This window comes from Myiozetetes cayanensis, unplaced genomic scaffold, assembly GCF_022539395.1.
Source record: "Myiozetetes cayanensis isolate MyiCay16 unplaced genomic scaffold, myiCay2020 scf28, whole genome shotgun sequence".
Lineage (NCBI taxonomy): Eukaryota > Metazoa > Chordata > Aves > Passeriformes > Tyrannidae > Myiozetetes > Myiozetetes cayanensis.
Genome location: NW_026087499.1, coordinates 5,710,466 through 5,736,518, shown reverse-complemented (window position 1 = coordinate 5,736,518; position 26,053 = coordinate 5,710,466). Strand labels below are relative to the sequence as shown.

The 26,053-nt window shown below is 54.3% G+C and overlaps 1 protein-coding gene across 4 annotated transcripts in view; it reads right to left on the bottom strand.

The window, feature by feature from the left end:
• The window catches only part of EPHB2 (EPH receptor B2), a 103,440-nt gene that overhangs the window by 66,401 nt on the left and 10,986 nt on the right, over positions 1-26,053 (bottom strand). For all 4 annotated transcript variants that reach the window (XM_050322171.1, XM_050322173.1, XM_050322172.1 and 1 more), the window contains exon 2: positions 3,563-3,627. In XM_050322171.1, the coding sequence (XP_050178128.1) occupies positions 3,563-3,627 (65 nt within the window). The remainder of the gene's footprint in view (positions 1-3,562; positions 3,628-26,053) is intronic.

Genomic DNA, 26,053 nt, shown 5'->3' with positions numbered 1-26,053 from the left:
CGCCTCTTCCCAGCCCCACTATGTGCCAAGCGGGCTCTACCAGCACCAGCTGCCCCCACTCTGTGCCCATCCCGTAGTGCCCAGCATCACACCCCAGCCTGCTGGGGTTTGACCCACACCACACCCAAGGCGGGCACTGTGGGGACAGTGGGGCCCAAGCCCTCAGCAGAGCTTGGGGCCACCTTGCTGCCATCAGCGCTGTGCTCCATGCTTGGATTTAGGGTCAAGCCTCTCTGCTGGTGGCAGGGACAGCAGGGTCTCCTCGACAGCAGGAATGGCTTTGGCAGGGACTCCCCCGCACGGCTCAGCCTCCGGCAAAGGAACACGATGCCTTGAGCAGGTGGATTCCCAGCAGTGCCACTATGGTTCCAGCTGTAGCAAACAGGACCCCCTTCTCCAGGAGCCCTAAAACCTCCTGGCCAGCTGCAGAGGCCAGTGGCCAGTGCCTTTCCCAGCGGCTTGAATGGACCATAGCTGACCCCACTGCATTCCCAGAAAGGGTGGGTCCCTCTGGAGCCCCCATCCCTGCCCCTTTGAGGGTCAATGTCTGCAGGTCCCAGCTCCAGCTGTCCTAAACTGGATCTATGGGATGTAGACATGCCTACGAGCCGTGGCATGACAGCAGCATCCTTCTCAGCAAGACAGCTCGGAGCTGACAGATTTCCCCTTGGGAAGCTCAGCCCACTCCCCCCAGCTGACTGACTCTGCCAGCTCTGGAGGAGGCTCTGTAGAACTCACAGATTCATAGGATCATAGAATATCCTGAGCTGGAAAGGACCCACAAGGATCAGTGTGTCCCACTCTTGGCCCTGCACGGCCACAGCAATCCCACCCGGTCCCTGAGAGCGTTGTCCAAATGCTCCTTGAGCTCTGGCAGCCTTGGTGCTGTGCCCACTGCCCTGGGGAGCCTGTTCAGCGCCAACCACCCTCTGGGGAAAGGACCTTTTCCTGAGATCCAACCTAAACCTGCCCTGACACAGCTCCAGCTGGGTCCCCACAGAGTTCAGGGTTGCTGTGGCACCTTCTGGCCCTCTTCAGCTCCCTGCCTTTTTCCCAGGCTGTTTTTTCTCAAATCCTTCAGTGCTTGTTGTCTTCAATCTGTGTGGGATGGGGATACTCCAGGGTGGGGGATGCAGAGCACAAGCTGCAGCCTCTAACAGGCCACCAACAGGGAAGAATCTTGTGGGAGGAGAACCCTCGGCTCACAGAGCATCTCCCTCAGTCCCTGCCCACCCAGGGCACCCGTGTGCTGCTGGCAGCAGGGACCAGGGTCCTGCTGGCGTGTGACACAGCACTGGAACAGCTCCCCCTGAACTTGTTCATGAACCTGCTCAAGTGGAAGCCGAGCTGTTTCCCATGGCTGTAACAACCCTGCACATCCTATCACAGCACCCAGGGCAGGGCAGCAGCACAGCCCTGACCCAGCACCAGTGCCAGGACCGAGTCCACGGGGAAAATCCTGCGGGAGCAGAGCATCCCCAGCCCCTCGGGTTGCAAACGGCCTCACGAGGGCCTCACCCAGGACTGGGGAGGGGGGCTCAGGAGATGGGAGACAGATTGCTCCTCGCACATCAAGGCTAACAGCCCAACAGAAGGCTGTCAGGAAAGATCCCCAACAGCTCCAACCACTTCAGATTGGCAGTGGCTGCAAATCTGCTGCCATGGCTGGGGGAGGAGAAGAGCACACTCGCAAAACACAGCAGAAGCATTTGCTTTGTTTTCCAGAAATAAACTTGGTGTGCTGGTGGAAAATTGCAGGATCTCCCCCCATTTTTTAGGGCACTGCTTGGGAGGGGAGAAAGGGAACCAAGGACAAGGCACAGGGAAGCAATTCCTTCCCCTGCCCTGTCTCTGACGTGGCTGTCCCTCACCTGGGCCACTCCTGACACCTACCTTGTCAAGCCACCAAGACCCAGGGACCCCCAGTGCTTCTCCATCCCCATCCACATCTGCCCAGCCCCCAGGGACCTGGGAGCACCCCGGGGTCCAGGCTCAGCATCCCCCAGCATCCTCCCACATATCCGGGGGGGGGATCCCAACCTCCCTCTTCCCAGCTGGGAGAGAAAGTCACCCCTGCACACCGGGCCTGCGCTTCCTCGGCGCTTAATTAGAAGCCTCTCCCTTTCTCCTCGCTCTCTAATTAACATGCCGGGAGCTCAAAAGGAGGCAGCAGCACAATAACCCGGGGGGGAGACGGCTTCCAGCAGGCCCAGGGCCTCATTAGGCGGGGGCTGGGGAGCAGGAGCGGGGCGTGCTTTACATATGGAAACACCGCAAACAAGAAAGGCTGGGCCGGGGGAGAAAAAAAGACTTGACCTCTGCTCCCCCCCCATTGTGTGCCCATCATCCCGCCTCGGGGGGTGGGGGGGAACTGGCCGGGCTGGGTGGGGCTCAGGCAGCACCACCTTTATCACGGTGATGGCACCCGGCTCAACACGCTGCTCAGAGCTGGGTTTGATCTCTCCACAAGAGGCTGTTTCTATCCTGCCAAGTCGGCTCGGAAGGGGGGGGAGGTTTAGGAATTGCTGTCAGCCCGGTGAGGTCCACAGAAACATCTTCATCCAGCCCCTGTGGAGGGTGGATGGAGGGCAGGATGGAGCCTGAGCCACTGCCACAGCAGGCGTGGGAAGCATCTCCAGGCGTTTGCCAGGCTGGATTGGGCTACCCAAGTGCAAGGGAGCAGGTCTGGGGTGTTGGGCACTGAGGTTGCTGCTGGTCACCACAGCCAGAGCTGGGCAGGATGCTCTGAAGCATCTCAGTGCCCCACATTCTGGTTTTCCATCACGAGTGGAAGGGCCAGGGACCACAGAAACACAGAACACACTGAGCTGGAAGGGACCCACAAGGATCATCCAATCCAACTGCTGGCCCTGCACAGGGCACCTCAGAAATCCACCCTGTCCCTGGGAGTGTTGTCCAAACCCTCCTTGAGCTCTGGGAGCCTTGGTGCTGTGACCACTGCCCTGGGGAGCCTGTTCAGTGCCAGCCACCCTCTGGGGGAAGGACCTGAAGCACTGCCTTGTCCAAGCTCTTCTTTAAAGGAGGTTGTGCTGGGTGGTCTTCACATGTGGCTCAGGGGTGGCACTGGTAAAGCAGAGAGACATTGCTGCTGAGTCAGCAAATGACTCTCCATGGGATGCCAGGGACAGTCATTTCAGGCCCTGAGGCCAATGCCCTCATCCTGCTACAAGTGACAAGTGAGACAGCTGGGGACAAATGAGGGTGGCCTTGGCATTTTGTTTCTTCCCCTCTCTTGATTTTTAGGTGGCTACAGGCTGGCTTCATGGAGAGTACGAGTCCTCCAACACCCCACTGGCCTGATTCTGTGGGGTGAGAATTACAACCCTCCAGCACTGGGGTATTTTTTTGGAGCACGACCTCCTAGAAAACTACTGGAAACCTCAAATGACAGCCTTCTTTTGTCCTCTTCCCACCAGATACCTCGAGTGGCCAGGGCACTCTGCTCACTCTGCTTCAGTGCCTGACTTTTGTTGGGCCAACCCTCCTATGCTGAAGTGCAGGAGGAGGCCCCAGAGCAGCTCTGGAAGTGCTGATGACTTACCCCTGATGGAGGATGCACCGTCCAGCCCAGCTCTGCTGTTGCTGTTGTGGAGTCCATCAGTGTCTCTGCAGGAGGAAGGTGAAACACGGAGTCATTGCAGGTTGTGAAAGGACTGAAGATGGAAACAGGGAAAAAAAGCAGAGAGGAGCCAGCCCAGGGCTGCAGAGATGGGGCCCAGACCACGCTGAGCCCTCTGGCCACATCTCTGCCAGGGGGGAGCCAAGCAGTGCTCACTCCACCCATCTGCTCCCCTATCCATTGCCAATTGCTCCCTGGCCCCCATGGAGAATCATGGATTCACAGAACTGGTAAGGCTGGAAACATCTCAAAGTTCATCAAGTCCAACCATCAGCCCAGCACCAAAACCGTGGTCACCATTAAAGCATGTCCCCAAGTGCCACATCCACATGTTTTTGAACTCTTCCAGGGATGGGGACTCCACCACTGCCCTTGGAAGTCTGTTCCAATGCCTCACCACCCTTTCCATGAAGTGTTTTCCCCTCATATCCAATCTAAACCTCCCCTGGTGCAACTTGAGGCTGCTTCCACTCATCCTGACGCTTGTTCCTGGGAGCAGCCCCCCTTTCCCCCCCAGCTCCCCGCTCCTGTCAGGGAGCAGGGATCCTCCATCACCTTCCACTCCCTTTGGAAAACAGGCTATTCTTTCCTCAGCACTTTGCACAGTCAGAATCCTCAGAGATGCAGCAGCACGTGTGGAGGAACAGCACTTTTAGGATTTAAAAGTACTAAAAAATTAAACCAGTGTTAAAGCTGGTTTTCCAGATGGTTTGGCTTGAAATAGGTCAGGTGATGCTACCACCGACCAGCACAGACAAATCTTCCGAAGCCAAACAACAGCAAAGCCTCCTCACCCTTTCTACAGCTCATCACACTTCCAGCACTGGGATTTCCTTCACCCCAGAGAGCTGCAGGTTGGTTTAACTCCATAAGGAGAGGCATAAGAAGAGGTGCTCAGGTTATGGTATTCCAATACTTGGGCTAACATGTCCCACCAGAAATACACTGGACACTCAGAATCACGGCATCAAGGTTGGAAAACCCCCTGAGATCACTGAGTCCAATCATTAACCCAGCACTGGCATTTTCACCACTAAACCACATCTCTAACCACCACATGTTTTTAACACTTTCAGGGAGTGTCCAACAGTGTTTTTTGAACACATTTTGGACACTTCCAGGAGTGGTTTCTGCAGTCTTGAGTATCTCTCCGTCCTCCAGGCCTGCACGCAGCCCAGGTTGCTCCAAGGCCCATCCAACCTGGCCTTGGACACTTCCAGGGATGGGGCAACCACAGCTTCTCTGGGCAACCTGTGCCAGGGCCTGCACCACCCTCACAGGGAAGGACTTTCTTCCCAATATCCCATCTATCCCTGCCCTCTGGCACTGGGAAGCCGTTCCTCCTTGGCCTGTCACTCCAGGCTCTTTTCTCATTCCATCCTTTCACTAGCCCAGGTTGCTCCAAATCCTGGCCTTGAACACTTCCAGGGCTGGTCCCACAACAGGAATGGAGAGTTCCTGGCTGTAACCAAGTCCTTCTGCTGCTTCCCCCCAACGAAAAACCAACCATCCTGCCACAGACCCCCCCCCCCAAAACCATCCCCACCTTCTCCACTTTCACTCCACTGAACAAAAACAAAGAAAAGTTCAGCCTTGAGCAGACCCATCACTGAAGAGACAGAGGTGGCTGCTCAGCACACAGAACCTTCCCTTTCCCACTGGCACCCCAAAAGGTGCCTCGGCACCACTGTCCTCCTTGCACCGACTCCTGGCAGTAAATCCCTCTCAGGCTGTGGGTTGTTCCTTGCTCCTGGTCCGAGCCAGCGGTTTCCAGCTCACAGGAAACCAGGATTTCAAAATTTGGTTTTATTCCAAGAGACAAAAAAAAAAAAAAAAAAAAAAGGCGCAAGAAATAGATCTCTTCAATTTTTCCCACTAGGAAGAGCTCTGGAAAACAGCTAATCCCAAAATGTTGTGGGTCAGATTTGCGAAATTTCTTTTTAAACTCAGTATTTGTTTACACAGGGCAATAATAGTGTTTATTTTATCAGAGGGTCTGGCTTTTTCATTAAAACACTAGTGGCGTTCGGATCTGAAAGGAAAACAACATTTTTCACCCAGTGCTAGCAAAGAAGCTTTAAAACCCCTTTAAATTTGTTACTTTATCTTAACTATCAATGACAGTGGTGCACAGTAAGTACATTAATAGCAGCGACTATAATATAAAAGAAGATATATTCTAAACCATTACAAATAATACCCCAAATAAACCTCACACTTTGAAGCATTTTGCATTTTTTAAAAGCCTTTTATTTAATGAAAACTCGGTGCAATGGAAATGTCATGCTCAGTGCACCACAGCTTCCAGCCTCTTATCCTGAGCTGAACAATCCCCTCGGAGCTCTGCATCCACCCTGCCTGGCCCAGGGACAAGGAGGAGAAGAAATTTGCAGGCTTTAAGCAAGTTTTTCCAATGGTCAATTATCTTCTCGTAAAAAACACCAGATATTCCATTAATTTTAGTCTGGATTTACACCATTTGGCTGCCAGCTTTTGGATTTCCTTTTCCTTCTACAAAGACCCTGCTGTCCAAAACCTCCTTTCCCGCTTGTGGTGTTCATGGGTGGCAAATGATCCATCTCCAAGACAGCAAAATTACCTGAGCTTCCTTCTTCTACCCTAAACCAGGTTCCTGTCTTTGAGGCTCCTGTTTATCAACCTTCATTGAGTAGTGGGGGGGTCCAAAGGCCGTGGTCCCCATCACACACAGTTGTAACATTCCAACATGCCCCTTTTTTGTGCAGTTTTTCCATCAGGTTGCTGCCCTGGCTCCCTTTGGAGGTGGGTCAGTGTGTGGGTGCCTGAATTACAGAACATTGGGAATAGCTGGTCCCCACAAATCACAGTAACCCTGGTTTGCTGCAGTGACAGCACAACCACAGAACCAACCTGTCCGACCCTTCCCCATCTCCATTTCCCTCCTTTGGACACTCTCTCATGGCTCAATCTCTTCCTTACACTGTGTACCCCCCAAACTGCCCCAATGTTGAGGTGAGGCTGCCCCAGGGCAGAGCAGAGCAGGACAATCCCCTCCCTGATGTCCCCAGGACAGGCTTGGCCCTCCTGGCTGCCAGGGCACTGCTGCCTCAGGGACAACTGGCACCCACCAGCACCCCCAGGGCCCTTTCCTGGCACTGCTTTCCAGTCTCTCATTCCCAGTCTGTCCATACATCCTGGGTTGCCCCATCCCAGGGGCAGAATCTGGCACTTCCCCTTGTTGAACTTCCCATGGTTGGTGATTCCCAGCCCTTGGATCCATCGAGGTGTCTCTGCAGGGCCTCCCTGCCCTCCAGGGACTCAAGAGCTCCTCCCAGTTCTGGGATCACCTGCAAACTTGCTCAGTGTCCCTTCCAGTCCTGCATCCAAGTCACTGATGGAGATGTTGGAGAGCACAGGGCCCAAGATGGAGCCCTGCTGAACCCCACTGGTGACAGATGACAGTCTGATGCCATCCCAGTCACTGTCACCCTCCGTGCCCCACCCATGAGCCAATTGCTCACCCAGCACAGGATGTGTTTATCCAGCTGTGGGTTGGACAGTTTGTCCAGGAGGATCCTGGGAGAGACAGGATTGAAAGCTTCACTGAAATCACCACCTGGCTTCCCTTGATCAGGTGGGTCACCTCATCATAGAAGGAAATCGGGTTGGATGAGCAGGACTTTCCCCTCGTGAAGCCGTGCTGGCTGTGAACAAGGACTGCGTTGTCTTTCGAGTGTTTTCCAACACCCAAATAATCTCCTCCATAATTTTACCAGGCACTGAAGTGAGACTGACAGGCCTGGAGTTTCTGGGATCCTCCTTCCTGCCCTTCTTGAAAATCAGGACAATGTTCGCCAGATTCCAGCCAGCCGGGACCTCCCTGGATTCCCAAGACCACTCAAAAATCATCAGGAGAGTTTTTGCAATGACATCAGCACCTCTACGAGGATTCTTGGTGAGTCAAATAATCCCAGAATGGTTTGGGAATGGAAGGGATCTTAAAGCTCATCTCACTCCACCCCCTCCCGTGGGCAGGGACACCTTCCACTATCCCAGGTTGCTCCAAGTGGCAAGTCCAACCTGGCCTTGGACACTTCCAGGGATGAGAAGCCTGCAGCCTCTCTGGGCAGCCTGTTCCAGGTGCTCAGGGACATTTCTGAGTGACACGTGGCTCCAGGCCCTGGGACATCAATTGGACAGAGCTACCAGCTCCACACAGGGCATGATAAGCCCCAAGCAGTGGGAACCCAACAAGACAAACTCCTGTGCTGGGGATGACAAAGACAGACCAATTTCTGGAAGGGCAACCCCAAGCCCAGCTGTTGACGCCTCACCAACCATCTCAGCAGCTTCACTCGCTGTCACAGCCAGTGCCTTCATGGTGCCATCTTGCTGGTTTGGCAGCACCAGGTAACAAGGTGAGGGCTGATGCCTCAGCAGCCCCATGAAGACCATCCTGGCACCCAGGACATGGATCAAACCCCTGTGGGGGCAGCAGGGGTGGGAGCCTGGCCCCTGGCCCACCTCTGGTGGCTGCGATAGCCGCAGCTCAGCGTGACGATCTCTCCACAGCAGCATTTCCTCAGTGTTGTTGTTTGTGCTCTTCCCTCCCTCGTGTTTATCTGCAGCCTCACATGCTGCCCACGGCATTATAAATAAATCTGCAGCTGCTCGAGACCAGCAGACACAACTCTGGCCCGCTTCCCACCGGGAACTGCTGCTTCCCACGGGATGCTCTGAGATAAGTGCCTGTCCTTTTCACTTTGAAGATGTTCTCAATAAGCAGCCCCGTTGCTGGAGCTGCTGCCGTCTCCGAGGGCGTGCCAGGGCTCTGGATGAACACTTGGCATCCCAAGATGCATCATCACCACCGCACCACCACCTCCAGATGCTCAGCAGCCACGCTGAAACGCTGTCACGCTGATGATCTGCTGTGACAATGACCTGGGAGGGAGTTCCTGTGCTTCTGCTGGGGCTTCCTGCTGCTCAGCCACAAGTGAGATGAGTGGAGGGTTCTTGGCTGCACCAGCTTTTCTCATCTGGCCAGATCAGGACTGAGATCTGGTGGGCAGAGCTGGGAGGGAGGAAAATTCTGGATGCTGGTAGTGATGGACACCAGCATGGACTGTGCAGGAGTGGGGATGGAGAGTGGCAGGACCAAGGGTCAGTGGCAGAGGCTGGAGGTGCAAGGGATTAACAGAGGAGCTGTGCATGTTGCAGACACACTTCTCTCCATCCAGAAAAATAACTTCCATGGAGTTTTGCCAATTCAGACCAATTTAGAGCATCTGGCCCTGAGTTTCTCAGAAGTCCTGGCAAATCCTTCACATTCGCAGGCTCCAAGCTCATCCAGATAAAGAAACAGCTGGACAAATAAATAGCCCCACAGATAGTTGGAGCCTCCACCCTCATTTTTCCACCCACAACTTCTTCCCTTCCCTTTTCACTACTCACACCAGCTCCTCTCTCAGGGTAGGACACTTGCCAGCATTTCAGTCCTGGTACAATATTAACAACACAGGGAGTGATCTTCTCAGGGAGCCACGACTGCATCAGCTGTGGCCAGTGCTGGATGTGCAACGCAGTCAAGAAACTGTCCAGCCCTCTCAGATGGGTTGGGAGCAAAGTCAGAGCCAGCAGGAGATCATTCCTTGTCACCATGTCCCAGACATGACCCGGAAGCCCACCCAACACACCTCATCAGCTCCGGGCTGGAGGGATGCTCAGTGTCAGAGCCCAGCCAGGTGGAGCAAGACCAGGATCCACACCGGAGACACCACAGCTTGGGATGAGCCCCTCCACGCGGGAACACGTGCTCCTGGAACCATGTTCCCATCCTGGCCTCAGGCACAGCCACAGCATCCTGGGGCAGGGGTGGGGGGGTGGCTAATGAGAAACCCGTCTGTCCCCCGCCCGAGGAGCCCCCGCCGCAGATCTCTTTACCCTGCCCGAAGTTGAAAGGCCCCCTCTCTGCCTCCTGCGCTTTACTGGAGCCTGATTATAATATTTTTGCCAGCACGAGCTGAGAGGGGCTGAGCAAACCCAGTGGCCCTTCCCTGCAGCCCCGAGCTTTGCTTTGCCTGGCCGGGGGCCAGCGGAACAGGCTGAAACCCAATCCCCCCCCCCGGCTGAGCCGCTGGCGCGGGAACAGCGCGGTGCATTGTGAGCCGGCGGCTACAGGATATTCTGGATACTTCACTCAGGGATCCACTTAAACTCCGAGAGGGAGAGTGATTGATAGGGAGTGAGAAGAGGCAGTTGACTGAGCTGGGACGGGGAGAGTCAGCACCCACCCAGCGCCCCGAGCTCCAAAGGCCACCCCGAGGGCGGCACAGCGGGTCGTGCCCGTGGCCCTGGAGCTGTGGACCCAGCCGAGAGGTACCTGATGCACTTCCCTGAAAAATTAGGTCCCTCCAGTCTCAGAGAGCTAGAATTAGGGTGATGTCCAGCATCTCCATCCCCCAGAGTACCTCTGACCCACCAGCCAGGCCCCAGAGTGACAGTACACGGAGCAGGGAGGCCTGATCCCAGAGACACCACACGACACTGGCAAGGCAAAGATGTCCCCACTTTTGGGGAGCCGTGGGGCTTCCTGGGACCTTCAGTTCATCTGGGCATCAGCCACGCCCACCTGCAAGCCCTGTGAGACAGGAGCCAGCCCCATAAAGTCAGCAGGGGACAGTGCTGGGAGCTGGTGGGGCTCACGGGACACCCTCACTCAGCTGCTGGGTGATCCTCAGCTGCTTGTGACTCTTGGGGACAGGTGTCGGACTAAGGGATGGCCCCAACACCTTGCCCTCGGCACAGCAGTTCAGCAGCCCCAGGGAAAACTCCCCCTGCAGTTCCACACCTTGCTAGGGGAAGTGCCATGAGCTGGGCTATGCTTTCCAATCCCCACCTAAATCCTCCCCTCCCACACCTTTCTTATGTCACTGGACCCATCCTCAGGGAACCAAACCCGGAGCTGATGCTGCTCTGTAGAAAGAGATCACTGAGGCCTTTGGCTTCCAGCTCTTGCCAGACTGGGAAATAGGGAAAGCAGGGCTTGGAGCAGAGCTGCACCTGGCCCTTGGGCACATGGTCATGTCGCTGGGTGAGCCAGGGCTGAGCACCACCATGACACAAATCCAGCAGCTTCCCAACTCCTCTTCCCAGCCTCTCCTCTCCCTATGAAGGCCTCGTGCTGTTGCCCTGCCCAGTGCCAACTGCTCCACTGATGGGAAGCTCAGAACAAAGTGAAAAGCCCAACTCAGCAGTCCCAGGGGTCCTGCAGGTCACCCGAGCACTTGTCCTGCTTTCTAAGCACCCATCAGCCCATCCAGGATTGTCCCTCTCACCTGCCTGGCAGGCAAGGGAGCAACAGCTCCAGCTCTCAGCTGGGAATTCTGACTTTGTGCCCTTTCAGCCCCCGCTGAAGGAGCAGGTGAGGCTGGACGGGAGGCAGGGCCATGCTCCATCCAACTGCCACGTCTCAATCGCGGCTGGGGATGCATCCTGTCTGTTCCAGTTTCCCCACACCATCTGCTCCAGCGGTCAGCAGAAACAGGATAACCCCACCAGGGACTCTGGGAAGCTGCTGCAGCAGCACTGGGGCCCACTGGCAGCATCTGTCCCGAAAGGAGCCGGGACTTGTAGGTGGTCTGGGTTCAGGCGAGGGCAGGCTGACGGGAAGAGACAATGCAGATGCCAAATGCCAGCGAGCAGAGGCCCTCCTGCTGCTGCCAGGAATGCGGGAGCCACACAGAGGAGACACAGATGCAGGCATTTAGCAGCCACTGTCACCGCTAATGACTCCTCCCCGCGGCGGCACCGACCCCACCTTAAACATCTCACCCAGTGAGACACCTTGAGGGAGGGAATCCCAGGGTGAAGTGTTGCCCTCACCTGCATCCACGCCCAGTAAAGACTAAATTCCCTCGTAAGCCACCTTCCAAGACAATGGAGTGGGGCCATGTACCTCCCGAGAGCCTCCAGGTCTCTCTCCCTCGCTGAGGGATGGACACAGGGGTGCTTTGGGAGGGCCCCCACGCCCAGGAGCCCCAAAGTTGCTTTATAACACAATAACCTGCCCCCACCACCGTGCACCGGGGCCAGCTGGAGCAAGGTGTAATGCCCAGGGTGCAGGCAGCACTGCCCAGTCCCTCTGATACCCCACAGCCACTCTCCTGTGTCCCAGGTGGAGCATCCTGTATTCCCAGCCCCACTGTCTGCATCCCCAGGCACAGGGACAAGGTCACCTCAGGAGGTCTGGAACGCAGCAGGAAGCCCAGAGGCTGCAGAGCATCACCCTGTAAGGAGCACATGCTTGGCTCTTGGTCAACATCCAACCCTTTCCCCATTATCCCCTGCCCATCGTGGGGCACAGAGGGGACCAGGAGGAGTGGCATGAGCCCAGGGCATGGCTTTGTGGCCAGCTCTGCCCATCGTGGGGCACAGAGGGGACCAGGAGGAGTGGCATGAGCCCAGGGCATGGCTTTGTGGCCAGCTCTGCCCCTCCTGCCCTCGGGGCCAAGGTTGGGATGGTGTGTGCAGCCAGTGCCACCTCCCAGCACCACTGGCACTGAAATGAGGGTTTGTCACCCTGCATGGTGGCACTATGGGCTGCAAGCAGCTCGTTCCCAGCAGGCTCTGGAGCCCTGCTCGGCATCCCAATGGAGCTACCCTTAATGGGCTTCAATTTTAATTTGCTTTTATTGGAAAACACAGATGGTGACCCCCCCCAACCCCCTCTGGGCCCAAACATATACAGGATAATGACATTTACAGGGGAAAGATGTTATCTCCAAACAGCCCCGAGCTGCAGCAAAAGCCCCACCACCCCACAAGGACACACCCACAGTTCTGGGCCAGGGCCACTCAGAGCCACCAGTGAGGGCAGGCAGGGTCAGGGCCCAGCAAAGGAGAATTAAAGAGCAGGATGAACCCCTTCCCAGCAAAGCCTGGCAGATTGGTCACCTTTCCCATGACCAGGTCCCTGCAAAACAGCCAGGGGCACTGCCCAGGGTGGAGAGATGCCCAAAGCTGCTGCCCAGCACTGGTGCCCGCCCTGTCCAGAGCCAGCCCCCGCCTGCAGCCCATGCAGCTGCTCCCAGCATCCCTAACTCCAGCCAATCCCCTGCAACAAGTCCATGTCAGAGCTCAGGATGGCTGCAGGAAGGAGCAGGGACAGGCAGGGACAGGCAGTGCTGCAGGCACCTGGCTACCCTCGCCGCAGGGGGACCAGGATTGGGGTCCCCCAAACATCACACATGTCTTCTCCATCTAGCTACCTGACATTCCTGACATTTTGCTCCTGGGTGGCAGCCCCAAGCAGGAATAGCTTGGGAGGAACTGCTGCCTGGTTTTTGCCAAACCAATAAAAGGGACACTCCAGGGGTTTGCCAGGAATGCAAACCCTCTGTCCCCTCCACCCCCCCCGCTTCAGATAAAGCCCCAGCAGCTGCAGAGAGTGGGTACTTTTAGTCAGCCTGGAAATGTTTCCCTCCTTGGGAAAACCCCATCTTCCACACCTCACCATGGAAGGGCCTTCCCTCCTTCCCTCTCACACACTAATTCCCCCTCACAAGGCAGTGAACTGAGGGGATGTTCCATCAATCAGTGCCACCGTGCACTGGTGGTCCTGCTTGGGCAAGGGATGTGCTGCATCCATCTGCCCATCCATCCTTCCATCCTTCCATCCATCCATCCCTCCCTCCCTCCATCCATCCATCCATCCATCCATCCATCCATCCTTCCATCCATCCATCTGCCCATCCATCCTTCCATCCTTCCATCCATCCATCCATCCTTCCCTCCCTCCCTCCATCCATCCATCCATCCATCCATCCATCCATCCATCCATCCATCCATCCCTCCCATCCATCCATCCAACATCCTTCCATCCATCCCTCCATCCATCCATCCATCCATCCATCCATCCATCCATCCATCCATCCATCCATCCATCCATCCATCCATCCATCCATCCATCCAACATCCATCCATCCATCCATCCATCCATCCATCCATCCATCCATCCATCCATCCATCCATCCATCCATCCATCCCTTCATCCATCCATCCATCCATCCATCCATCCACCCATCCATCCATCCATCCATCCATCCATCCATCCCTCCATCCATCCATCCCTCCCTCCATCCATCCATCCATCCACCCATCCATCCCTCCCATCCATCCATCCATCCATCCATCCATCCAACATCCATCCATCCATCATCCATCCATCCATCCATCCATCCATCCATCCATCCATCCATCCATCCATCCATCCATCCATCCATCCATCCATCCCTCCATCCATCCATCCATCCATCCCATCCATCCATCCATCCATCCATCCATCCATCCATCCACCCATCCATCCATCCACCTGCCAAGCAGCTGCATTCCACTGGGAAAAAGCATCCCTGGAGCAGGCAGGAGGTGGGCTGTGGGGCCACAGGCACATCACCCCCAAGGGCTGCAGTGAGGGAGCTGGAGGATCAGGGACTGGCACAGGAGTGGGGAATGTCCACGCTGCAGCTCTGCAGACCAGCCTGCAGCAGGTGGCAGGAGGTTATGAACCAGCTGTGCCGCTCGTGGGGCTGCAGGACAGCAAAAACGGGGTCCAGGCTGCCACTGGAGACCCCCAGGGCTCGTGGAGACTCATTCCCATCACAGAACAACTGGATGTGGGGAACGGCAGAGCAGAGCTCACCTGGTGCACCCGGCGCTGCACAGCTACAAACAACCCTAATCCGGTTCCACGGCTGCGGGAAGGGATTTTTGCATCCACCAAAAAAAAAGAAACCACACCCCGAGGTGGAAAAAGGGTAATTTCCAGAAGTTGAAAGGGATTATTAGCAAAAATTGATCAGGGCAGGGGGGGAGAGGGGGAATGTAAACAAAAACAATGAGGAGTAATTACGGCTTACGGCGGCGTTGCCAAAATCTCATAAATCTGCAATCATAAAAGAAGGCGTCTTGAGTTCAAAATTATCTTGGCTTGGAATAAAAGGAAAAAATTGCAGTAAAAATAAACATATTGTATAAATTAAACCCGGGGGAAGTTGGCAGCAGCGAATTAGCAGCTCTGAGATGCAGACAGTTGCAAAAGGATGTATCAATGAAAAAATCGACTGCCAGGAGACAGAAAGTGGGGGGAGGGGGAAAGGAATTTTTAAATACACCAAAAGCAAATACAACCAGAGCTGTGGAAAGGAGAGTCCACAGGGATGACTGAGTGTGAAGACAGGCAGCAAAGACAGACACCCCAACCAAAACAAGGGCAGGAGGGATGAGCAGTGCTGGCTCTGGGGCACCAGCAGTGCCCAGGAGATGCCAAGAGCCACGGACACACCTGAGACCCCTCTCTGGCAGCCCCGGGGGGCTGCTCACCTTGCCTCATCCAGTAGCTGAGGGCTGTGAGGGGTCAGGGTCAGGAAAACAACTTTGGAGTTGTTTCCTGATGGCAACATCCATCAGCCCCAAGACAACTCTTTGCTCTCAAGCAGCTCCATGACGTGTTCAGCACCGCCCTGGGACCAACAGCTCCCCTTTCCCCTCCCCACACCCTGTGGTGGGCACCACGCAGGGACAGTGCAGTCCAAGGGTGGGCAATGATTTTGGAGCATCCCAAAGGGCTGGTAGAAAGGAGCTTTGGGGTCTCTGTCCAACCCCATCCCCACCAAGAGACAAGGGGCAGCTCTGGGAGAGCTTCAGGGAGGGAGATGTCCCAGTGTCCCAGGGACTTGCTGCAAAGTGATGTGGGCACAAATCCAGCTGCTCAGCAAACCCTTGCTGGACCAGGAGGATCCTAAAGCACCTGGTGCAGGTGTTGCCTGCAGAGTGGCCATGGTGGCTCCACAAGCTCCGCTGCAGGAACCATCCTGGGCCCCCCCAGACATGATCAGCAAATCCTGGGAGGAGAAACAGCCCACAAAAGCCTCAGCAGTCGCCCAGACAGCTCAGCCAACATCTTGGCAGGAGTCAAACCAGAGAGATGACCAGGGCATTAGCCAGGATATAGGAAAGCAGAATGAGCATTGGAGAGGGTGGATCCAGTGCTGGAGCTCTCCAGGCCAAAATCCAGGTGGTTTGGTCCTGCACCCCTCATGCTGCTCTGCACCTCAGATGCTCTGTGGAGGTGCAGCAATTGGGACCCCCCTGAGTAAGCTTTGAGGATAAAGCAGCAGAGGTATCAGAGGTGCAGCCACGAGCCTGTGGCTCCTCTGCATCCCTCTGCACAGCCAATGCCACACCCAGCCAGCACAGACACAGGATGCCAAGGACAAGCCATCAGGAGTCTTGTGAGGTGGCACCTGGGATGGGGCTGAGCAGGTGATGCTGTGCCCAGGAGCAGAGCCCTCCCTCCCCCCAGAGCACAAAGCTGGCAGCTTCTCACTCAGTTCTGGGGAAAGCACTTGTTTTGGCCAGCCCAACCCCCCCCAAAACTGAGATGTTTCTGCTCCCCACAGTGCAGAGAAAACCAGACCCTGGAAAACACCACAACAAAACAGCTCTGCCTCCTTTTTTTACCGCAGGGGAGGGGGTGGGGAAGCCCCTGGGTGCTGACCCCCCTGGTCAGGGGGCAGTGGGACCCCCACTCCGCCCCTGGGCCAGGGGCTGTGGGCAGCAGGGCCGGCTGTCACGGCTGGGGGTGGGTGGCAGCCGCAGGGACGGGGGAACAAAGGCCAGTTCACAGCTCCATCGATCCCGAGGTCAGGCGGGTGACGCGGGAACATCTGCTCCGGCCCTGCCCAGCGCCGGCACAAGGACTTCCCGGGGTTACACAGGCAAGGGAGAGCCTTTCAGGAGGAGTCAGCTGGTGCTGCTGTCAGAATTCCCAGGATGGGAAGCCCCAGGAGCCCTGGTTTGTATCCAGGAGCCCCACAGGGTAAGTGCCAGGCCGTGATCCACGCAGTCCTGTCCGGGTATCTCCAGCCTTACACATGAAGCGTCCAAGGCCAGGTGGGACAGGGCTTGGAGCAACCTGGTCTAGTGGTAGGTGGCCATCCCACCTGCCCAACATGTGCCCAGGATGGCTGGAGACAGGAGAGGAGCATTGGCTGGAGGGAGGAGCCCCGGAGGTCAAAACCAGTTTATGACAAATCAGTCGTCTTTTGATCTACAGATTCGAGCAATAGCAAACCGACTCCACTCCTGGGTGAGCTGCTGCACAGTTAATTAGACACATTATTAAAAACATGCTCCTCTACCAGGCTGAATTAGTCCAGCTTCCAAGCCACAGAATCCTGCCCTGTCTAATTAAACAGACCTTCCCGATTAACAACCCTTCCTTCAGGCTGGTACCAGCAGACAAGGCAGTAGACACTTCTCCATCTGCAGGATAAAGCCAACAGTGGGCAGGTTTCCACACCTTGAGTCATGACCATTAAACCAGTTTATTTTTATTTTGGTTCTCCTTCAGCTTTGGACACCATAAACAGATGCAGAGGAAGCCAGGGCTGGCCTCTGGATCACAAGGGTAGAACACCCAGGTATGTCCTGGCTCACCAAGCAAGGACATGATTAGCTCTTCCACTCCAAGAATACCTGATTTCCAAGGTGTTTTCAGAGCCAGAGACTTCCTGGTTGTCCTGGTTATGTCCCATAGCCGTGGACCACCCTGTCTGCTCCCAGACACAGCCTGGCCATGCTCAGACCAACTCCTGTTCCCCTGGCTTACCACACTGTCTGAGGTGTAACCAATCCATCCCCTCTGGCCTTTATTGCTCTCCCAACACCAGTACCTGCTGCAGATGGGGAACTCCTTAGCAATGCTGCCCCAAAAGTGCTGATCACCCACTCAGAGTATTTTCCTCTGACCAGTCAATGTTAAGCCCCTCCAATACACACCTGTAAATCCATTTCTTGCTGGAGCACTGTGGTAACCCCACCACCCCCCTCCTCCGCTCCTAACGCTGCAGAATTGCACATAAAAGGTGTGAAAGCCCTGTTTACCTCTGCAACAACTCTTGGGGTGACTCATCTATCCCCCAGCCTGAAAGCATCAAGAGCTGCCCACGTGCTTCCCTCCACACTGACACCCTGATTATCCCACATATCCATGGACTTGCCATCCTTACAGCCAGCCTGGGCTGCAGGGTTCTCCTCAGGGCACCTTTGTGTCCCACGATGATGCAGAGCAAGTCCTGCTGCTGCTCTGTTCCCCCAAACCCCACATCTGAACCTGAGGGAGCAGCTGGAGCTGTGTCAGGGGAGGGTCAGGTTGGATCTCAGGGAAAGGTTCTTCCCCCAGAGGGTGGTTGGCACTGAACAGGCTCCCCAGGGCAGTGGGCACAGCCCCAAGGCTGCCAGAGCTCAAGGAGCATTTGCACAAACAGGGTGGGATTGTTGGGGTGTCCTGTGCAGGGCCAGGAGCTGGACTGGATGATCCTTGTGGGCCCTTTCCAACTCAGGACATTCTGTGATTCCATGAGCCCCACATCTCCCCCTTGAAGAGCATTGCTGTGCACCCATTCCTTCCCTTGGCTCACATCCCAGTGGGGCAGCATAGCTGACTGTTCCATATCCAGCTGTTTCACCTCACAAAAGCCACCCCAGCTGCCCCAGAGCCTTGTGGGGACCCTGCAGGTCAGCAGTGGGACCCAGCCCTTCCCACCATCCCGATCCCCCGCCGGCTGGGAGCCTTTGCCTCGCTCCAGAGGCTTTTATTAGAAACACACAGTCACCAGAGGCTGCAAGTGGAACCCATTACACAGCATTTAGTTCGTATCATTTGTATTTCACAGCCAGAAAATCCTCCTGGTTTCACAAGGAAACGGCGATTAAAAACCCTGCTGAGGCCAATGAGGAGGGACCACGTGGGAGCAGGGATGGAGGGAGCATTCCCAGTGCCAGGATGGATCTGCTCCCACACCTGGACATCTTTCAGAGCCACAGCCTCTCCCGCTGCATCCTCCACATGTGAGATGCTGTTGGAATGTGGGAGGAGGCAGCTCTGCTACCTGCAAATAATCACCCTGGTCTGACTCAGGAGAAGCTGGGATAGGATTGCAAATTGCTGCTCCAAAGGAAAAAGAATCTCAGAATCCCAGAATGGTTTGGAAGGAATCTTAAAGCTCATTTTGTCGTGTCCCCTGCCATGGGGGATACAACCAACAGCCCAGGTTGCTCCCAAGCCCTGTCCAACCTGGCCTTGGACACTTCCAGGGCTGGGGCAGCCACAGCTTCTCTGGGCAACCTGTGCCAGGGCCTGCCCACCCTCACAGGGGAGAATTTCTTCCCAATATCTCATCTATCCCTGCCCTCTGGCACTGAGAAGCCATTCCTGTCACTCCATGCCCTTGAGAAAAGAACCTCTGATGCTCTCCAGCGTTTAGTGTAGCACCATTCCAGTGAGGAATTCCAGATGTGTGCAGACATTTCTCGTTTGTGCACACAGAAACGTTGTGAGCCATGCCTCAGAGACAAGTCAGCTTCTGGATTAGCTCCTTTCCCACCTCCTCCCTGGTGCTTCTTCCCCCAGAGCTCCAGGACAGGAGCAATGCGGGGCCGTGGCCAAATGGGATCAGCACCACCAGGCAGTGTTATTTGTGCACCACCAGCTCTTGGGGAAGAACAAGAAGAGAATCAAAAATAAAGACATGGTTTAAACCCTCAACATGGCCGTTCCCAGAAAGATGCAAAGCTTCTTTTCTTTCTTCTTTTAAAGAAAAAGCTGGAAGTCATGAAGGGAAAACACAGCCCCCACCCACGTTCAGCTACGTAGAAGGGATCTCATCTCATAAAACAAGAAGTGACTCATCCCATAAAATGAGAACAGCAAGTCACTCCAAGATGGACATCTTGACCCACAAGAGACTTTTTAAAATAAAAGTTCTGACTCGGGATGTTCAAGTTGGATATTAACAGATGATTTAGGACATTCTTTCCCAGGAGGGCTGTCTGGGGACTTGGGGGATCTCCAGCACTGGATGCTTCCAGGAACTGGCTGTCCAAATCCAGTTACCCTGATCACTGCTACAGCTGGGGCAGGAGGACCTTGGGAACAGGAACACCAGAGCTAGACATCTGCTCTGATCACAGACAGAGCTGCCTCCTTTTACTGATGGACTGATGGAGCTGATAAATCTTTTTCTTTTGTAAGGTGAGACACAGCAGGATCCCAAATCATTCCTACATAGAGATTCCAGCCACTATCCCATCCAAATCCTTGTTTGCCACCCCAGTGTTTACTTTTTCTGGCAGGTGAAACTACAATGTGCAGCTCTAAATTTTGCCCACAGGAAGGCTGGAATGGAAACACAGGCTGGGAAACATCATCCAGGCCCATCTCCACATTAACCACCTGAGGATGTGGGAGCCCCGTGAACACACTGAGAACACACCCCCTACTCCAGGATGTTCATCTGTTGAGTATTAAAACTTATTTGGTGGGGGGGAAAACCAGCATTGCTTCCTCTTTATTGTGTTTTGGAGCAAAAATCCAGCAGATGCACCAGGCCAACAAGGCAGGAGGAAGGCAGGGTCTCCCTGGACTGACACCAGGCTCATCCACACGAGATTGGTCCCCACTACAGGTCTGGAGCACCAGTCTGATGGAGAAGCAGCTGAGGGAGCTGGGGGGGGCTCAGCCAGGAGAAAAGGAGGCTCAGGGGGGACCTTCTGGCTCTGCAACTCCCTGACAGGAGGGGGGAGCCAGGGGGAGGAATTGGGCTCTGCTCCCAGGGAACAAGAGACAGAACAAGAGGAAACAGCCTCAAGCTGTGCCAGGGGAGATTTGGGTTGGATATTTGGGAAAAATTTCTTCACTGAAAGGGTGGTCTGGCATTGGAAGAGGCTTCCCAGAGCAGTGCTGTTCAAAAAACATGTGGATGTGGCCCTTGGGGACATGGTTTAGTGGCCAACATGGCAGTGCTGGGTTGACAGTTGAGCTCGAAGATCTTGGAGGCCTTTTCCAACCTTAATGATTCTGTGATCCTATAAACTCATCACCAGGAAGTTCTGCAGAAGAGGAAAGAGGATGCTGGAGAAGACCCTGGTTCAGCTGCACCAATACAAATTACAACCAGCTCAGGACACGCGTGTCAGGACACGTGCAGTGACACACACGATGGAAAGGCAACACACGATGACACAGAACCAACAACCCAGCTCTCAGGGCAGGGTTTCTGCCTCTCCCCCTGGTGCCTGGTACCTGTCAATATCTGTCCCTGCCCCTCTATCACCCTGTGAGCAGTGAGGTCAGGCTCGTTACATAATTTTAATGCACAAAGTGCAGTAAAGACCCCGAGGTCTCCAATTTTGGACCTCATAATGACACCAGAGCGAGGGTTGAATCACTGGACTGGAAGGATGGAAACATGGAACTGCCCCAGAACTGATGACCTCAGCCTGTGTGGGCCAAAGGGAGGACAGGCCAAACCCTGAAATGGCTTTGCCTGTTGCTCCAAATGTATCAGTTTCCCGTATCTCATAAAATTCACAACCAGAATCAACCAGGAAACAGGAGCAAAAAAACACAAATGAAAACCAGAGGGGTTTGGGACTAAATGATCTTTAAGGTCCCTTCCAACCCAAACCATTCTGTGATTCTGTAACTCAAAGAAAAGTTTAAACAACTGGGTTTTTTTATATATAAAGGCAACCTAGGAAGACAAGAACTTCAACCCAAACCAGCCTCAGAGGAACAAAGTGCTCGTGACAACCACACACGCAAAGGCAGCGCATGAGAAACAGAAGGAGAATAAGCACAACCCATATTTTATTGTGACTGGCAGGAAGTGAATAAGAGAAACCTATGGAAAAATCCCTGTCTGAAGAGAAGAAAAAGTTATGGTGATGTTATTCTTTTCAGCACACAGACAAAATGCTAAGTAAAAAAATGTTAAAATTCATAGAAACACGGGAAAAAAACCACTGAGACAGCCCAGGGCTGGTGGTGCTGTCATCTTCTTACTCCTGCTCCCCTCCCAGAGTGATTAACAGGTTTTTTTACTCTCCATCAGTAGTTTTTTACTCTCAGTCAGACCTTCCCTCGCTGTGGTTCCTGGTAACCGTGTGTGTGAAGGATGGCTGTGGTCAGCCAGTTTGTGTCTTTATTAGGAAAGCGGGATGTTATTCCACAGCCCTCCAGAGGACAGGGCTGCTTCCTCCCCTGAGCAACCAGGATTCCTTAGCTTATACATAACTAACGACCCAGGGAAGGTCTGGCTGTAATTCCTTAAAAATCACACAGGTTTGCAGGCGTTTAGCAAATAGCTGAGACTTTGGAACGGATGCGTCAGGACCATGAGGGGGCCAAACAACTTGGCTCTTTTCTCCACAGGCAACGGCCTGGTGGAGGTGGGAGAACCCACAGCCCTCATTTATCTTCATTTCTGGCTGCTTCAGTGGTGACACTTTCATAAACAAGGCCAAGGAACCATGACCACATCAAATTCCTGCGCGACACCTCCACAGCAGATCTGACAAAACCAAATTCTGGGACGAGCCATTGGGAGCAAACTGGGAGAAAGCCAACAAGAAAGCTCCCCAGCCTGGTTCCTGTGCTGGTCGAGGTTTGCAGGAGTCAACTGGGCAGTGCAGCAAACCCATGCAGCTCTCTCCAGCACTGTGTGTTTCCAGAGAGTGCCCCCGTTCCCTTTGTCACCTCTCCTGTCTAAGTGACCACCACGAAAGATGGAGCCCGAAGTCATGGACCTAATGAACTCAGTGGACATTTTGTGGACAGGTGTGGGACATTTTATGGACATTTTACAGGGGATGGTCCATAGACTAAGGGATCATAGAATAACTAATGTTGGAAAATGCCACAATGGAGTCTAACCATTAGGCCAGGACTGCCCTGTTTCACCACTAAACCATGTCCCCAGGTGCCACACCCACACACCTTAGAGCACTTCCAGGGATGGCAACTCCACCACCACCCTGGGCAGCCCATTCCAGGGCATATCTGTGTATTTTATCTGTGTGGGGCTGAGCTGCCAGCTGGGGTTGAACCACGGCAACGGGGAGAGGGAGAACTAAGAAAACCAAACACATTTCGCAGTGACAGACCCAACAGACTCCCAAGAATTAACAAGCCCATGAGGAGATGCCTGGGAGGAGAAGAAGAAAGCTGGTGAGTCCTTGAAGACACTAATGCAGAGCATCTCAGAGCAGAAGGAGCACGTCTGGTGGATGCACCGGGATTACAGCGGGAGGGAATGGCAGGCGCTCAAGGTCTCGCTCGGTTTGAAATCACTTCTGGGAGAATAATGAAAAAGCTGATGTAATTCCAATCATAAAGAATTAAAGAACAGGAGTATAATTAGCACCAGTCAACATACTTCGAACAGGAAACAGCTCTTGTCAAACAAATCTGATTTCATTCTTCACTGAGATTACAAGCTGGATTGGTGAGAGGAGTCGTGTACGAGGCAGGAGAGGCGTCTGAGTGCCGAAACCAGGAGGCATGAGGGCAGCACGGGGAGCAGAGCTGCTCTGCCAGCTGCAGCCTGGACCCCACATCACCAAAAAACATCCCAAATGGATTAAGAACTCATTAGCAGGCGGGTTCCAAGTGATAGTTCCCAGTGCTGGACCTCGGTGGGCTCTGCAGGAACCAGCCCCGGGTTCTTTTTTTGCCTTTACAGTCAGCAGTGATGGAGAGGAGTGAAGGAAAGCACTGCTGAGGTATGTAATGCCCTTGCAGGCTTGCAGAGCATTCTCAGGTGAAGGATATGGGATTCAACTCCCTTGGCGTTCACCATATGAAAAAATAATGCTCCCACTTTAATGTAGTTGTTAATTTTCTCCAGATAGTAATGGCAGAGAGAAAAGGGCCTCCAAGGACAGGCTGATGATCGAGGCCAGCCAGGCAGGTGGGCTGAATTGCCCTCGGCAGGATACTGAGGCAGGGGGGGCTTGCTTCCAGCTTACATTAGAAATCCCATTTTTGTGATGACGATTAAATTGATCAAATCATCCTCGAAGAAAATTTAAGGGTTGTACAAACCTTAAAATAAATTAAACCCTGTTGGGGTTTAAACTCAGCGCTGGAAAGCCCGGTCTCCTCCAGCAAGCACCCCTGGAGCTGGTGTGGCTCAGCAGATGTAAGCACCAGGAAAAGCTCCAGATGGTCCCAGTGACAAGGTGCCCTCTGTGCCCAGCTCTGGCACCACAGCAGGGATGCTGTTCCCACCTGACAGGCATTCGTTGTGTGTGAAGCAATGGGATGGCTTCAGTCCCCTTCCAAGCAGGCAGGTGTCACCCACAGGACTGCCACCACAGCTGGGAACCCCTGGCAGCCAGGAGGATTAGGGCTCTTCCTTCCCCTCCACAGCATAACTATGGTTTTAAGGTTTCCAGGAGATGACTGTCCCAGGCAGGAGCATCAAGAGTGTCCCAGAGATGAGCAGCCCCGAGACACGATCAAGGTGTGCACACCTGCCTCAAGGATGCAGCAATCAGGATAAGGAACAGCCTCAGCATCACCCCTGGGCATCCATCCACTCCCTTCCCCTTTGGCTCCCCAAAGGATGAACAAAACTCAAAGCACCTCAAGAAAGTCCCATCAATGGTATTAAACCAAGAGCATTTCCATGGCAGGCATCACACGTGAAGGGGAAGGTGAAGAAGGCGAAGGTGAAGGCACACCCATGGATAGAAAAGACCACCTGGTCCCCAGACCAAGCTTTAGAATTTGTAGAAAGTTTGGGGAGCTTTAACTCAGGAGCATCACTCAGCTACAGCAGAGCAAGACAGATCTGCAGCGTGCTGGGAGATGGGAGAAGAGTCCCAGTCCTTGCCCGCCCCAAGCTTAGGGAAAACTCTCAGGCAAATAGCAAATCTCTATGGAAAAAACCCTCAGCAATCGGGAGGGAGCAGCTGCTGTTGTCAGTGCCTCCTGGGCTCGTCACGGCTGCCTCTCACCCACCGCCTCCCCAGCCAGATCCTCTGACATCCAACACCGCCTCTTGCCAAACCAGCCCAGTTGGGTTCCCCCACGAATGCGAGCAGCAAACCCATCCTTCGGGGGGCTCCTTTATATCCCTGCCTCCCCCCCCAGGAAGGGCTTAGTCAAAGCAAATGCCAGAGCCATTAAGTGCAAAGGACCTCACAGCCAACACAGGAATGCTGGGGCTTGATGGACTGTTTATAGAGTCTTTTATAGGAAGGATGGGTAACCTAATCCCAACTACAACATTTTTTATGCTGCTCTGTGAGGGTTCAGCTGTGATTAAACTGTTGGCACGGTCCCATGGCACATAAAACCATGGAGACCAGCAAGGCTCATCCCCACCAGAGCCCTGCGAGTGCAGGCGGCAAAAGTATTCCAAGTATTAAAGGCTGGCGAGCCCCGCTGTGGGACATCCCAGCTCCCACCTCCACCGGCCTCCAAAGGCTGGGAGACCAAAATAAAACATCTCCAGTGAGTATTTATTCCTGCTGCAGCCCAGAGCAGGGCAAAGGATAACCACCCCAGCAGGACACTGTCTGGGTGCAGGAGGTGCAACAAAACTGTTGCTCTCAGCAGTGGAATTCAATGTCCTTCTCCCTTAGAAACAGCTCAGGATCAGCACAGAGCCCTCCACCACCCCCTCTAAAAGACCAAATAAATCCCATAGCAACATTTTCTGCTCAGTTAAAACACTTGATTTTGAGGCAGCCTCCCTAAACTGAGATGATCCAAGTTGTGGATCACCCGCTGTCTCTACCAGGCTGATGCTCCATGGCTGTAGCTGAGACCATGGTCCCCAAACATGAGCAAAGTCCTCCTGGGGAGAGGGTATCCAAATGCTCCAGCAGATGTTGACCCAGAAAACCAGACCCACCTGGGCCAAACCACTGCCAGGGTGCTCAAATATGACTGTCTGAGAAGGAAATAAAGATTAGGAGGGCAGGGAGATTGAGAGGGCGGGTACTCCCAGCCCAGGCTTGGTACGGGGTCACACCAAGCCAAGCCCCACTCCAGAGTCTCAGCTTAGCTGGAAATGGGAAAAGGGGCTGGGGCAGGGACATCAGAGCATCAGCGTCTCCCCCAGTGCTACTGGTGGGTGAGATTTCTTCAGGGAACGTGAACACGATGTTTGTTTCATTTTATTGTTACAGAATTGGCACAGAAACAAGGTTTGCCTTTTTTTAATTTACATTTTTTTGGCTCTGTTGACTCATCCATCAGTTTGCCTGTTCGCCCTCATCATAATTCCCTGGCAGGATGCATCATCTCCCTCCTGGCCACCACACACCCAGCCCAGGTGGGCTCCCACCACCCACATTAACCAACCTATGGCCAGCTCTGGAGCACAACGGAGCACAAGAGCAGACCAGTGACTTCAACCCCTTCTTCTGCACTGAATAAAAGCCATCAGCACCTCAGAAACCCTTGCTGAGCATCCCCACCACAGCAGCCAGGTGAGGAATGCGTCCCCCCAGGGCTTTTTCTGTGGGATGGGAGTTTGCCAGCAGTTTTGTTTTAGCCCTGTGTGACTGTAGGGCACTGAA